The 13,960-nt window shown below is 48.5% G+C and overlaps 4 protein-coding genes and 2 non-coding genes across 6 annotated transcripts; 4 read left to right on the top strand and 2 right to left on the bottom strand.

Moving 5' to 3' along the window:
- Nucleotides 1-2,822: 2,822 nt before the first annotated feature.
- Nucleotides 2,823-7,930, top strand: B0J16DRAFT_163480 (heme peroxidase-domain-containing protein). Its single transcript, XM_046122255.1, has 11 exons — nucleotides 2,823-3,140; nucleotides 3,189-3,305; nucleotides 3,353-4,395; nucleotides 4,452-4,543; nucleotides 4,608-4,994; nucleotides 5,043-5,398; nucleotides 5,450-6,066; nucleotides 6,113-6,554; nucleotides 6,608-6,895; nucleotides 6,948-7,353; nucleotides 7,405-7,930. The coding sequence occupies exons 1-11, from the start codon at nucleotides 2,967-2,969 to the stop codon at nucleotides 7,698-7,700; spliced, it is 4,218 nt and encodes a 1,405-aa protein (XP_045981738.1). The 5' UTR covers nucleotides 2,823-2,966; the 3' UTR covers nucleotides 7,701-7,930.
- On the bottom strand, nucleotides 7,831-8,638 carry B0J16DRAFT_163484 (uncharacterized protein). Its single transcript, XM_046122256.1, has 2 exons — nucleotides 8,274-8,638; nucleotides 7,831-8,226 (listed from the first exon to the last, which is right to left on the bottom strand). Exons 1-2 carry the CDS (start codon nucleotides 8,382-8,384, stop codon nucleotides 8,092-8,094), a joined length of 246 nt encoding a protein of 81 aa, XP_045981737.1. The 5' UTR covers nucleotides 8,385-8,638; the 3' UTR covers nucleotides 7,831-8,091.
- Nucleotides 8,639-9,392: 754 nt separating this feature from the next.
- B0J16DRAFT_386363 (uncharacterized protein) lies at nucleotides 9,393-9,701 on the top strand (the record flags this gene model as incomplete). The annotated part of the gene is made up of 2 exons (XM_046131566.1): nucleotides 9,393-9,506; nucleotides 9,558-9,701. The coding sequence occupies 2 exons, from the start codon at nucleotides 9,393-9,395 to the stop codon at nucleotides 9,699-9,701; spliced, it is 258 nt and encodes an 85-aa protein (XP_045981736.1).
- A 1,080-nt stretch (nucleotides 9,702-10,781) lies between these two features.
- B0J16DRAFT_373790 (uncharacterized protein) lies at nucleotides 10,782-12,557 on the bottom strand. Its single transcript, XM_046130549.1, has 2 exons — nucleotides 12,281-12,557; nucleotides 10,782-12,235 (listed from the first exon to the last, which is right to left on the bottom strand). The coding sequence occupies exons 1-2, from the start codon at nucleotides 12,534-12,536 to the stop codon at nucleotides 10,842-10,844; spliced, it is 1,650 nt and encodes a 549-aa protein (XP_045981735.1). The 5' UTR covers nucleotides 12,537-12,557; the 3' UTR covers nucleotides 10,782-10,841.
- An 872-nt stretch (nucleotides 12,558-13,429) lies between these two features.
- Nucleotides 13,430-13,528, top strand: B0J16DRAFT_t222. The gene has a single exon. It is a non-coding gene; the product is annotated as a tRNA-Ser (tRNA).
- A 331-nt stretch (nucleotides 13,529-13,859) lies between these two features.
- Nucleotides 13,860-13,931, top strand: B0J16DRAFT_t223. Its single transcript has one exon. It is a non-coding gene; the product is annotated as a tRNA-Ala (tRNA).
- The last annotated feature ends 29 nt before the right edge of the window (nucleotides 13,932-13,960 follow it).

The raw sequence follows: 13,960 nt of genomic DNA, 5'->3' as shown, positions 1-13,960 counted from the left end.
GTACTAGATATCTCCTCGACTTAACCTACTCCTAGTAATAAAGCCAATTTGCGCAACCTTATTCATTTCTACCAGTCCGAGCTGATACAAGGTTTTCTCAAAGAATTTACAATTTCCTTGAGGCATCATGACTCTTATGCTTGCGCAAAACTCTCCTGTTTTCAGATTATCACTAGGGTATAAAATACCTGCTCATTTGCTTCCTGCCAGCCTGTCTTCCTCCCTTCCACTGACATTAATCACATGACACGAGTCACCCATCCCCACACAACTATCACTCACAATGGCACTCTTTCAGGTCTTTATCAATTTCTTCAAAAGTGCCATCGAAGACGGGGTTATGATCTCCTTCGCCGGGGGAGATACAACCCCTGATGAAAACGCCTTGGAACTCGAAGAGGCCCCTTCCAACCTTTACACGTTCTACTTTAGTCGGTCATAAAGTCGCTCCAACGGGAAAGCATTGTTAGATATCTGGTCATATGTCGGTAGATATTCATATCTGCTTTGGCGCTTAGATTCACTGCAATTGTCAAAGCTGACACTATATCACAGTCTGTGACTCTATACGAATCTACAGCTGTCACGAGTCAGGTTTTCCAAGGCATAAGCGTTGCTTCGATCCCTTGTCATTGAGCTTTTGACGAAATTCAATAAGTCAACCTCGATTCAAAGTTCTGCTACCTATCTACCACTCCTCACCCCCAAGGCAATCGTCCTCAAGCAGACCACACCCATCGCCCACCTCTCATCACCCCAACCTGAGCCCCATTCTTCCTCGCCACGGCGCCATCGCCTCGTTCAGCGCCACATACAATGCACTTGGTGATCTCTCGTTTGTTCATACCGGGACATGCTCCACCGCCTTGTTGAAAGCAAAAAGGATTAGAACTCTTCGGATTGTTGAGGCTTATATTTCAACACACCTGTTTCCTGACGGCACATCCAGACATCGTATTTGTTTTCAGACATGATGAGGAATCCTGGCTTTGTTTTGTGTTTCGTTTTTCGTTGTAATGCTTTTGCTGCTGACTGTTGTCTGATTGTTCTGGCTACATCCTGACTCCGTTACCCTTGGAGTTCAAATACCCATAGGACGACCTCATGCTGTAGTGACGAGCAGTAAGCATCGACTCTGAGAAAGCGACTTCGACATAATTTCAGAGCCATTAAATGCAATCATTCACTGGTTTTTGGTATTAGACGCCGAATATGTGCTTGTAGCGGCATGCGATTCAATGCGTTTGTTCGCTGTAGCATTTGTGACCCAGCGTCAGGGTGTCGAGAGATTCACCAAGGGACAGACATGAAGTTGTGAACCAGCGACCCAGCAAGGATAGTATACTATTAACGCCTACTAAGCTCACATTGAGCAAGAAGAGCCATAGGCATCACCAGCGACCGAGGCGCAACGTCGCCTTGAAGCTTCACTGAGCATCACTACCCATCGCCAGTAAGTTATTCCGGCCCAATGCCAAAGCAAAAGCACATGGAGTTTTACATGGCCTCGGTGACGATATTGCTATATGAGAAAGACAAGCACAGGAATCCCAAAGGAGGGAATGCATTCTAGGGTAGTCAATGGGTCGCGGGCCAAACGGAGAAGAACAACACCGAGACGAAAAGTACCATCTGGGTGTTAGAAAAGTGCTGTTACGGGCAAAGGAGACGAAATAATTCGGTCACCTCCCCTAGAGTTAGACTATTACTTAGGGTCTTTTATTTTATTATGCTTTCAGACACTGTTACCCACCTCGAGTGCCTAGACTGCCCGCCGGGCTCCTGAACATAATTGGCTAAAGCGTGCAAAAAGAAATCAGATTGACCCAGCACGTATTCGAGACAATGAAATCCACCATGACCACTTCTCAAGTCTTACCCCAAGAACCAAATTAGTTATCAATCTTCTGGTCCAATCCTGCATTGTCCAATTAAATCATCAAATGCAAACACATTGACGCGTCCACAAAACTATCGACGATAGCGCGACCTCTCACATCACATTTACGTTCAATAGTTCCAAGCGCTCATGATTACGAGGCTTGCTGAGCTGAACCCCAGCTCCGATCATCACCCAATAACCCCTCCATTCACAGCACTAGACCAAGACAACCTTCCCCGCTCGGCCTGAGACAGAGTTTACGGTCAAGAAAGGAGCTGAGGTTCCGGCCTGTAAATCAATTCTCAATCGTGATGACCAGTGGGGATTTTACTGTTGGCAATGACGATCTTATGATGGCCAGGATTGACATATAGCTCCAGCTGCAGCTCTACGACTTATGGCCTCACCCGGTCGAGGCCCGACCCGCGATCAAAACGGCCCCTCCAATAGTGGTGCGCGGCATTTGAAGCAATCCACATTACGAAATGTCATAGCGACTCCCCATCTTTTCCTCTTTAGGCGACTTAGGCTGAGCTGAAATTCCTAGTCTGGTGTGATAATCCAAGACATTCCCCATTAGCATGCATCTTATCTTTGGTGGCTTGGAAACATCGTCTTAGCTAGCTTCAATCTCTGCGGGGTATCAAAGACATCACAGACGAGACGAAATAAGCAGGCCACTTGAGACAAGGGCTTAGGCAATATTATTCTTGTAAGCTAAGCTGTAGGTCTCAGACTTAGACCAGAGAAGCTACGGGATCACGTCAAGATAGCTCCCTTCGGGCGCACGGGCTAGATGAGGTCTCTCAAAGGTATGCTGAACCGGGGACGCGGCTAGTATCCTAGACAGACTTTGACGAATTGGATTGCTTGCAAATGAGCACTGTCTTGATATTACATGTGAGGGAAGAAAATTCTTAAAGAGCTCGAGTCCCAATGTCATGTAAGATGATGCTGCAAGTATCGAGTTCTTCTCTGATCACTTGAGAGAAGCTTTTGTGTAATATTTTATTTTGTATTATCACTTATGGAAAGATAAGGAACTTGATCATCCTATCTTATCTCTTATCTGGGACTCATCACCATGTCTCAGTCTCAACAATCCCTCCTCAATGGCCACACCAACGGCTATGCCAATGGTCACGCCAATGGCCGCACGGCAGAGGCTTCTGAATGGGATGCTAAGATCCAGAAGCTCAATGGCGAATTGAGAGACGCCAAATACCTTGCCGGCTTCCATGGAGATGCTCTCATCGGAGTAAGTCGTCTTAATTGTGACATCTCACCTATACTGACGCTACAGTAGGACAAGTTTAGACCTGGTGTTGGATGGTTTGCCGATCTTAGAAAGATCCTAACCTTCCAACATCTTCCTGCCATCAAGAACGTTTTGATCCACTATATCAAGACCAAGACTCTGGATGTAAGTTGCCCTCACCGTCACATGCCTCTTATACTAACAGCATGAAGAAAACGAATTTGGCAGAACTCGTTGGATCCATCTCCAACGACAGTCTTCTACGTGCCAAGTTTATCGAAACTGAGGTCAAGGCCAAGTACGAGCGCATGCTCCATCCACCAATCACCTATCTCGGCGACGCTTTCAAGTATCGTACCGCCGATGGCAAGTTCAACAGTGCCATGCACCCTCAACTTGGCCAGGCAGGTGCACCCTACGCTAAGACAGTGCCTAGCAAGACCCACCCATTGGGAGCTCTGCCTGATCCAGCCGATCTCTTCGATCGCCTCATGGCTCGTGAAGATCCCGGACCAGATGGCAAAGGTCGCTTTAGCACCTCTGGTTTGTCGAGTATGCTGATTTATCATGCTACTATTATCATTCATGACATTTTCAGGACGAATGATGCTGACAAGAACATCTCGGACTCATCTTCCTACCTTGACCTTTCGCCTCTATATGGCTTCACTGAGGAGATGCAACGCAAAATTCGAGATGACAAGTACAAGCTTGGTCTTCTCAAACCTGATACTTTTGCTGAAGATAGATTGCTGAGGCAACCCCCCGGTGTCTGCATTTACCTCGTCATGTATAACAGATACCATAACTACGTCGCGACGCAACTCCGACGTATCAACGAGAACGGCCGGTTCTCAGTACCTACCAAGTACCAATTGGCCCCACTTGCCTCTGCGGCTAAGGAATTCGTCAAGAACCCCGACAAAGAAGTCCAGGACGCGCTCTGGAAGCAACACAACACGTGGAAGCATCGTCGCTCCGCTGGTATTGATGATGACGACGACAATGATGAGGATTATGAGGATGTCTGCGACTTCCTACGACAGCGAATCCTCACTGCAATTGAAGAGGGTCTGAACAAGCAGGGTGAGCTCCAGAGGGAGCTCTGCCGTTCCGTCACAGGCAAAGAACATGAGGTCGAGGCTGATAAGAGACTGAAGAACATTAACCCCGAAGGTGTCCTTCAAGAGTTTCTTAAGGCTCATGAGGCGGCTTGGGATAAGCTTGATGAGGACTTGTTCCAGACTGCGCGATTGTGAGTCTCATCACTAACTCCCAACCGAATGATGGCTACGTGCTAACATATCGCAGGATCACTTGTGGAATGTACATCCAAATCTCCATCCACGATTATCTTCGCGCTCTCATGGGCTTCCATAATTTCGACACTAACTTCACGCTTGGTAAGTCTTGACAAGACTCAAGCCTTCGGCAACCTTGTGCAACATCAAACTGACACCTTCCTAGATCCCCGAGTCGACATGAAGAACCACAAGAACGTTTCACGAGGCTTAGGCAACCAAGTGACCGTGGAGTTCAATCTGCTCTACCGCTTCCATTGCGCTATCTCCATGAAGGACGAGAGCTACGCTGAAGCTTTCATGTCTGAACTATTCGAGAAGGACGAGGGTTGGGATCCCAAGTCCATGGGTCTGCCTCAATTCATGCAGGAAATGGGCAAGACCAAGGCCAAGGAACGGATGAAGGAGCCCCTCGAGCCGTGGCAGCAGGAGTTTGGTCTTCGCAAGGAGGGACACTCTCGCTTCAAGCCTTTCAAGAGGAATGAGTATACCGGTCTGTTCAATGATGAGGACATGGTCAATGAGTTGACCAGCGCTATGGACGATCCCATCGGTAAGTACCCCATATGCCTTTATCGCAATGAAGCTAATTTCGTTCCAGCCAACTTCGGTCCTCTAAACGTCCCACGTTCCCTCAAAGCCGTCGAGATCCTCGGCATCATGCAAGCTCGTAAATGGGAGATTGGAACGTTAAATGACTTCCGAGATTTCTTTGGCATGAAGCGTCACGCTTCGTTTGAGTCTATCACCCCCAACGAGCAGGTTCAGAACGCTCTGCGCGACTTGTATGAGAACGTCGACAAGGTCGAACTCTACCCCGGTATCTTCTGTGAAACCAACCAGGCCAACCGTCAGTTGAACGCGGACCCTGGTCCATCAGACTTGGATTCTGCATTGTGGGCAGCCATCTTCTCTGACGCGATTACTCTTGTTCGCTCCGATCGCTTCTACACTGTTGTAAGTATTGACTTTCCCCTCAGTGGTATTACATGACTAACACTCTGCTAGGACTGGAACACCAACTCTCTGACCAACTGGGGTATGGCGGAAGTCACTCCAGACAACGACGTCTGCAAGAGCTCTATGTTCCATCGCCTGATCCAACGAGCCTTCCCTGAGTGGTACCCCTACGACTCAATCCGCTTCTTCCACCCCTTCTACACAGCCGAGAAGAACGCCGAGCTTGCCAAGGCACAGGGCTATGACAAGGAGTTCTGTATTAAGACCACTCCTTTGAGGAAGGCGAAGAAGAACTCTCGCGGAGAGACAACCAAGTTTGACTTTGAGGTGACTTCTTCTAACCCTCAGAAGCCAAGCAAGACGGTGTACTTGACCCACAGCAGTGACATCAAGCGTATTCTGGAGGATACTTCGGATATCCTGGTTCATCCTGCTCGAACTAGGATCTCTGACCTTCCGCCGGTGATCCATGATGTTCTGAAGCCGGGTCAGAACAACGACCCGAAGAAGAATGGCGTGTCGCAGACTGCTGCTGCGAAGCACTCGACTGTTGACCATGAGCACATCCAATCGTACTTGGTCGGCATTGCACGCGACATCATCAAGCGTGAAGTCGTCACTACGGATAAGAACAAGGGCATCTACCAGCTCGATATTGTCCGAGAGTAAGTTCACGTCGTTGCTTCCAAATGCACAGCTAACACGCAACAGCTACGCCATTCCTATCGTCACCCGCTTCGTCGCCGACTTCCTTGGCTTCGGCCACCTCCTCCGCAGCGACACCAACTCGCACGCTCCCTACTCCGAGAACGAAGTCTACCAGCACATCAACAACTGCCAGGTCTTCCTCTCCTACAACACCGATGAGACCAAGCTTCTCAAGCGTCGCAAGGCGTTCCGGGACTCGATGACCTTCCTTCTCAACTTGGCTGAGGAAGGTAACATCCGTGAGGCTGGTAAGTGGCGTACCACACGATGGGTGCAGGGCTTCTTTGGGGCCGTTGCTTCCCTTGGTCAAGATAAGCCCAACTTCATGACAGCTTTGGGCTACAGAGTTGCTGGTGAAGTACTCCAGCGGGAGAAGAACACAAGCAAGGCGGCTACCATCCTTCTTTTGACTGGCTTGGATAGCGCTTACAACGTGGTCCTCGCGGTAAGTCCACTCCTATAACTCACCTTAGGAAATCGGAACTGATTTTTATACAGTTTACGTCGGTCATGGAGTCCTTCTTCCAAAGCCTTTACGCGGAGCATCCCAGTGAGCGGGGTGAGAAGATCAGGAACGCTTGGCTCGAGATCCAGAAGCTTGCCTTCACCGATGACGCCAAGTCCAACGAGCGCATCCAGGCTCTTGTTCTCAAGGTACAGAGATGGAGTGTTCGATTGCCCATTGTTCGTAAGGCTTCTCGAGAAACCACTATTCAGGCTACCAATCATGAGAACAAGCCAGAACAGATCAAACTTGCCAAGGGCACGGTCGTTGTGTGCGACATCGTAAGTTGAGATCTGAACATTATCTTGACAACATCTACTAACAGTGCGACAGAATAAGGCAGAGTGGAAGAATGAGACCGAGAATGCTGATGAGCGTATGGAGCTCAACTACTGTTCCAGCTTCGCCGAGGCCTTCAGCGAGTACCACCCCAAGCATGTCGCCGCGACTGGTCTTGTCACCATGGTCAAGGTCCTGGCTCAGCTCAAGAACCTTAGACGTGGCCATGATACGCAGGGTGTCTCTAAGAAAATCAACATTGATTCCTCCAGCGTTGGTTACGCCAACTACATGGCCCCCATGCGTCTCACAGAGATCGAGTTGAAGCTGGAGCAGGCTAAGAAGGACAGCAAATTGACGGAGCAACAACGCGAGGCAATCTATCCCTCTGGGATCAGAAAGCCTGCTACTGCTACTTATCTTACTACGGAGTGTGATGAGATGGTGCCTTTCCCTACTAGTAAGTTCAACCACACACCACCTGTCATGTTCCAATGCTAATCATATGCAGCATGGAAACTACGCTTCGATGGCTATGGTCTTTCAGACTACAGCAAGAACAACTACGAGGTCCTGAAAGTGTTTAGGATACCTGACGATATTCAGCCGTTCTACCAGCCAAATGGACCTAGCCACATCGGAGGATCTTTCGCTACTCCTGTTTGCGTCTGCCACAACTCATGGAAGAATAAGGGCAAGGGCCACGAGGGTCATGAAGAGACTGAGGCTGGTGCTCATGAGGTTCTTTCTGCTTGTGGACATGCGCATGCCCCCATGCCAGCTACTTCTGGATGCAAGATTGGTTAAACTCGTTGGTCATAGTGGCTTTGTTTGTTGGATATCAAGAGTTTGAAAAGGCTGGCTAAATGTAGTCTGAAATATAGTCTAAAATGACCTAAATTGATCAAACATTTCGTCTCATGACCTTCAGAGCGCACTTTGTTGGAACATGAAAACACAATCAAATCGTGTTCAAATGGGGGCCACTATACGGTTTCCCACCAGGGGACTAATACCTTATTGAACAAAAGAATGACACAATCGAATAACATAAATATTTACATTAGAACACAACGTATATACGGATGCTCGGTATGTTGCTCGATCCGTTCATCCTACACCCACCTAGTCATCCATGCTCTTTCCACGGCCTTCTGCAGGGATTTCTCGGCTTCACAATGCTTGATATTTGGTATCCTTAAGCACAAGCCGTTCTGAACTGGGCGTTCCATGGGCTGACATTGGAGAACTTGCCTCCCGCATTGCATGGCGTATCTGCGAACAGAGCCCGAGCTCTCTCACAAGTGGCCGTGCATCCTGCTGGGGTGTTTTCCTGATCGGTCAGTCATGTTTTCTGTCTGGCTGAGATTAAGGACTTACATCAACGCAGCAGTGAGAACCGTCTGCATAGAGACATTGGCAGAAGGCTGCAGCTTGTGCGCCCATGGCGACACTGAGAAGGAAGGCGACGGTGGTGAGAATACGGACCATTCTGACTTATGATTCGGGTTTGAAGAAATAAAGATGAGTTCTAGTTGAAGTCTGAGTAGGATGGGAGAGTTATTGATGTGTTGCTGGATATAGTGATAACAGCTTCTGTATGTCTGGACTGGCTGTTCTTATAACTCTCATACACCGCCAATAACTTGTCTATGGCTCCATCGGGATAGTAATTCGTGATGATAACAAACGGATTCTCCCGTATTAGAATGATGCCGCTGGAAATTAATGCTGCCTCACCTGAGTCGCGATTTGTGGGGTGCAAGGACAGGGTCTAGCTATACTTCACGGCAATAGCCAACGACGAAAGCACGAGCCTGTCAAATCGGCAAATTCGGCAATTCGTACCATGGGGCTGTAACTTTAAAGTTTTCGCTACAATATCTGCCGGGAAATTGGTTGTAACAGTGCAATGAATACGCACGTGGAATACGAAAATGAGATGTTCAAAATTACGAACAAGAGTACCTCTCAAAAACGCAATCTCACAGGATTCTCTGAAGCAAATTCTCATTTCTACAGGTGTTCAAAGTTTGTAGATTAAAATAAAATGTGTATTGAAACTGCGGTCTCCATAAGGCTAACCGATTAATGGCACGACTTGACCATGGAGTAGGGACCACCCTTGGGCCTGGTGGTAACGGTCATAGCTCTCAAAGTGACATCCGCAGCATATCGCAATATCCTAGTACGAACAATGTAACGACACCGATAAGACCATTGAGAACCCTGAGAACTGTCAGGTGCCAAGCTGAGGAAAGCGGTAAACGAGTGTCTATAGAGTTGATTCGTGGAAGAACCCCAATAGCACGGTAACCGCTGACTCTCCACAGCGTTGCAAAAGCTCCGTTATCATGATAGTCGTTCGTAATCGTGCTAAAGTGCCGTGTCGTTCCTACATATAAGAACATGAACGACATCAAACTTAACACATCAATCCAAACAACTCAACTGCAACCTTCTTACCTTTCAGCCCAAACAACTTTACAAGTCATCACAATGGTTCGCATCACCTCTGCCATCACCTGCCTCCTTACCGCCGCCCTCGGCGTACAGGCCGCTGCTACTTGCCAGTGCCTCTTCCAAGACGGCTCTCACTGCTGTGTCTACTCTGTAAGCTCCCCTCCCAAAGAAGTATAAAACCAAGTGCTAATAAAATTCTAGGACACCCGAGGTGGCGCAGAGAGCTGCGATAATGTTTGTCGGGACGCTCGCCGATCTACGGACAACGCTGCCTGCAATGCCAACGGCAAGTGGTCCAGTGTCAGCGCATGGAATGCTCAGTGGCGAACTGGATGCGCCAGGTAAAGGTCTTTTGTTTGAAGCCTTTTTCCAATCGTGTTGTTGGTTGAATGGAGGACTCGCTTTAGGCGGTATTGTTGATGTGGGTTGTTCAGAAGTACATAATAATTGATCTTTCTTCTATTTACATTCTCGTGTTCCATGGAGTCTGTCCATCTACTTCAATTCCTGCAAGCTGGCTGTTCCTATACCTTGATGATCGACGAACAGCCATTTCGTCCGAAACAAACACGATTGTTCTACTCCATTCGTCGTTCCATCGATCAACGTCCAGGAATACATGTTCTTTGTCCTTTCCTTAATGACCAACGGTATACTTACAGTGACTACCAGGCCTTGTTTCTGTACAAGCATTCTATTCCTTTTGACTGTTATGTTTGCGAGGAATAGCATGCTATGAACAATTGTTTATCTCCTCCTATAAGATGGCAAGGCTTTTCGCCCTATGGTCGTTTTTCTCATCATATCAATCACTTGATATCCGCCAACACTATAACAAATCAACTCTTCTTGTTCAAAATTCTTACCAAAGCACCAGCCGACTTCGAAATCTTATCCACGATGTCTTCCACCGACCAATACCCGCAGGGTGAAATCTTCTCCAAGATGTTCTCCCCCGTCCAAGACCCACAGGGCGATGAATCCTCTGACATCAAGACTGTCAGCGAGCATCACTCGGAACAGGAGCACGTAGAATCTCAATCCCACTATGAACCTCTCGACGATGAGACTCGCAAGTACATGAGTGAGAAGAAGAGGGAAAACTTGAAGCGTAAAAGAGCCAAGGGGTTCAAGCCTGAGTATATCAACAAGAAGAAGGATGATAGGGCCAAGCGGAAGGAGGATGCCAAGCAGGAAAAGGCCGAGGCGAATGACATGGAGTTGTTTCGCTTATACGCCTCGAATTGTTATGACAATGGGGTAGCCGACACGATGGATATGGACGGTTAAGGGGACTGACTGGTCGACATTATGCGCTGGACGCATCAATGATCTAGCTCAGCTTCGAGAAAGATAAGTCTGGGAGAAGTCTTCTTCGTCAATAGGATTTGCTTCGCCTGAATGAATATTTATACATGCATCTCTGATTTTGAAGCTAAATACTCTCTATTTTGCACTATATACTGTGACATGAATAATTGTGAACTAAGCCATAACTCGGTATACAGGATACTCATCGCCTACATTAACGGGCAAGATGTTGAATGTAGCATACGAATCAATGTTCTCAGGCTCAAGAACAACAAAAGCATAAGCTGCGGCAGCCTGGCGAGTAGAAACCCAAAAGCTACCCGCTGGCATAGTAATCTCTTTGCGCTTAGTCTCAGTAGTCACGGTGTTGAGAACAGTGCCCTGGTAAACAGTCTTGCCAAGCTCAATGCTAGTGACGTTGAGTGCCTCGACCTCACCCTTGAACTCGGTGCGGAGCTGCTCGACCTCCACGCCGACGAGACGGAGACGGTCGGCGGCTTCCTTCCATGCCTGGGGGAAGACGTAGGCTTCGGGTCGGGTACGGGTCATGTTGGCCTTGACGGGTGTGGAGCTGAGGAACTTGACGGGAACCTTGACCAGTTTGCCGGTCTCGACCTCGATCATGTCCCAGGTTCGGTTCTCAGGTGGGTAGATGTCGTTGATGACGATCTCAATATCTTCGTCACCTTCGATGTACTTGCGACGGGCTCCCTCGATAACCTCGTAGACCTTCTCGGCATTGTCGGAGGCGGTTTGGACGATGGTTTCAATCATGGTGAGTCCTGAGGCGACACGTCGCTGGAAGTGCTGGCTGCCCAGCATGATACCTCGAGTCTCGGTAAGGAAGACCATGGTCTGAGTAAGAGCAAGAGAAACATCACCAGCACGAGCCTGTGTGTCGAGCTGAGTGAACTCCAAAGGCTCTGATGCGCTACCAACGATGTAAGGGCTCCAGCGCAGGTTACGCTTTTCCATGGCACCAGCGATTCTGGGAGCGAAGACAGACTCGGAGTACTCTCGGATATCCTTGTGAATGTTGAGGTTCTTCATAGCATCAAACTGACCGTCCACAGCTTGGTGCCACTGTTTGTTGTCACCGAAAGTTCGAGTAGCGCTGTACTCGTGGGCATCAACAGCGATATGAGGGTGGAAGTCCACGATCAAGGCCTTCACGTCACGAGTCTGTTGAGCGGCAAATCGGATGTGATCTCTGTTGGGATCGTATCCTGTGCCGAGGAAGCGCTGGAAGTAGGCGACACCGTCAGGGTTGTATCGGGGAAGGATCAAGATGTCCATCTTCTCCAGAATTGACGCAGTCCATGTTGCGTTGGCATCGAACTTGCCCAGCAGAGCAAGAAGAGCTTGGTCACCACCGGGTTCATTTCCGTGGACGCCGCCCTGGAGATACACTCTGAGCTTCTCCGTCGCGGACGAATTGGCCTTAATCTCAGGCTGGGATGACGTGGAGAGGTAGACGTAAGGCATTGAACGACCCTCATCCGACTTGAATTTTGGGTTGTTGTACGTCAACCAGTCATTGCGGTTCGCAAGACTGTGAAGGAAGTAGTCTGATCATGTCAGCAGTGTACAATCCAGGGTACTCCTCAACATACCCAATGTAGCATCATCAGTCGGACCAGCGGTGCCATTTTCGAACCCAGCAGGAATACTCTTGGGATCAGTGAAAGCAGGCGAGTGAAGCTCAATTCCTTCAACCTCGGGGAAGTTCTCGGAAGCCTCCTCACTATCCTTGACAACGGTCACTTGGTTATGAGCATAACGCTGCTGCGCAGCCGCCAGGCCGGCGTACAAAAGCCCAGACGTAAAAACAGCACGAAGCGACATGATGCAGAGTATCCTGTCACACATCAATCACGTATGAGGGCTTAGACATTTTATAGCTCGGCTAGAGGTACAAAGCCCGTCCAATGTTTCCAACATCTCATCGGATTCCCAAATTGTTACCCCACCGATCAGCAAGGTAGCTTATCACTCTAAAGTTGGCCGAAGATAAGCTTAAACCGTATAAAGCAGGTAGCAAAGATCAATTGGGTCATTAAGCTCCGGAAGGTTGCAATCTGCGAGCGGGGAATGGATCGCCAAGGCTTGAGGATTGGGAATTATTTACCGCTTCTTGTTTTCGTGGTCGGGCCTTGATTTAATCCCGGTTGTTGTTTTGGTGCTGATAAGATAGGCCCAGCCTCCGCTAAGAGCGCGATGGATCAGCGGGGTTGGGAGGAAAATAGTGGATGATTTTAGTGGGAGGCTTCTGGGCAACTTTCTATAGGGTAATTGACGGACAAATGGGTAATCGCTCGCTCTGTTCAGAATGTACCAGGGAGTTGAATAATTTGCTTGGATGATACAAGTACTTGAGAATGGTACGTAACAGTTTGTATTCTTGTCATATACGCTCAGAAAGCCGTAGGCTGTGCAGTCTTCCCGATCTCCTGATGATGCTATTGACAACATAGCAGCAACAGACTCAGCCCCAGCATTTTTTGTGTCGCTGTAAGAATGGTTTTCTGTGACCACGATAACAAGATCTCCGATTATTTAAAAATAACTAGAATGTGTTTAATTCAAGTTGATCTTCCTAATCCTGGATCCCATGTTCAAGGCATTGCGCTGTCGGGTGATCTTCATCATGAGTCTACAGCTGTGTCAATAAATGACAACGGGATGAGAGATCTGCGGTCCCATTGCCGGCCAGATTGACGTCACTATATATACCTAAAGTTTAGCGCTCAATCCCAGCATAAGACAACGTGGCCGAGTGGTTAAGGCGATGCCCTGCTATCTCTTCTGAGACATCATAGGCATTGTGTTCGCACGCGTAGGTTCGAATCCTGCCGTTGTCGCTCCTCTTTTTGGTTTTTGCGCAACCCCCTCCCACACACAGTCAGCTTGAACACTCCCTCCGTTTATCACTCTCACTCACTCACGTATGCTGTGTTCCAACGACGCAATGCTATTGTTCTAGCGCGTCGGCGATATCATCACGTGCTCTATCTTACATTTTTCCGGATGCTTGCAATGAACACAACAAAGCGCTGCCTTGCAAACCCCCTTTGTGCCTTCTTCCCAGCGACAAGCCAATTCACCAGCACCCAAGAGGCCGGTATTTCGCGCATGGGCATTGAGCTCGAGGCTCTCAGACCGTAATTGGAGCTCAACCCTCAACAATCATTCGGGCGAATGGTTTAGTGGTATAATACTCCCTTAGCATGGGAGTGGTCCAGGGTTCGATTCCCTGTTCGTCCAATATCGGTGGTTAGATTCCACTATTATCC

The sequence above is a fragment of the Fusarium flagelliforme genome (assembly GCF_020744385.1).
Source record: "Fusarium flagelliforme strain FIESC 12 MPI-CAGE-AA-0113 chromosome Unknown B0J16scaffold_5, whole genome shotgun sequence".
NCBI classification, from domain to species: domain Eukaryota; kingdom Fungi; phylum Ascomycota; class Sordariomycetes; order Hypocreales; family Nectriaceae; genus Fusarium; species Fusarium flagelliforme.
This window is presented reverse-complemented; position numbering and strand designations above follow the sequence as displayed.

Bases quoted from the DNA above. Each gene is read 5' to 3' on its own strand.
- B0J16DRAFT_163480 (XM_046122255.1), top strand. From the start codon at position 2,967: ATGTCTCAGTCTCAACAATCCCTCCTCAATGGCCACACCAACGGCTAT. The intron at 4,995-5,042 runs GTAAGTACCCCA...ATTTCGTTCCAG, and splicing joins CGCTATGGACGATCCCATCG to CCAACTTCGGTCCTCTAAAC. The intron at 6,067-6,112 runs GTAAGTTCACGT...AACACGCAACAG, and splicing joins CAGCTCGATATTGTCCGAGA to CTACGCCATTCCTATCGTCA.
- B0J16DRAFT_163484 (XM_046122256.1), bottom strand. From the start codon at position 8,384: ATGGTCCGTATTCTCACCACCGTCGCCTTCCTTCTCAGTGTCGCCATG. The intron at 8,227-8,273 runs GTAAGTCCTTAA...CTGACCGATCAG, and splicing joins GTTCTCACTGCTGCGTTGAT to GAAAACACCCCAGCAGGATG.
- B0J16DRAFT_373790 (XM_046130549.1), bottom strand. From the start codon at position 12,536: ATGTGTGACAGGATACTCTGCATCATGTCGCTTCGTGCTGTTTTTACG. The intron at 12,236-12,280 runs GTATGTTGAGGA...TGACATGATCAG, and splicing joins GACTGATGATGCTACATTGG to ACTACTTCCTTCACAGTCTT.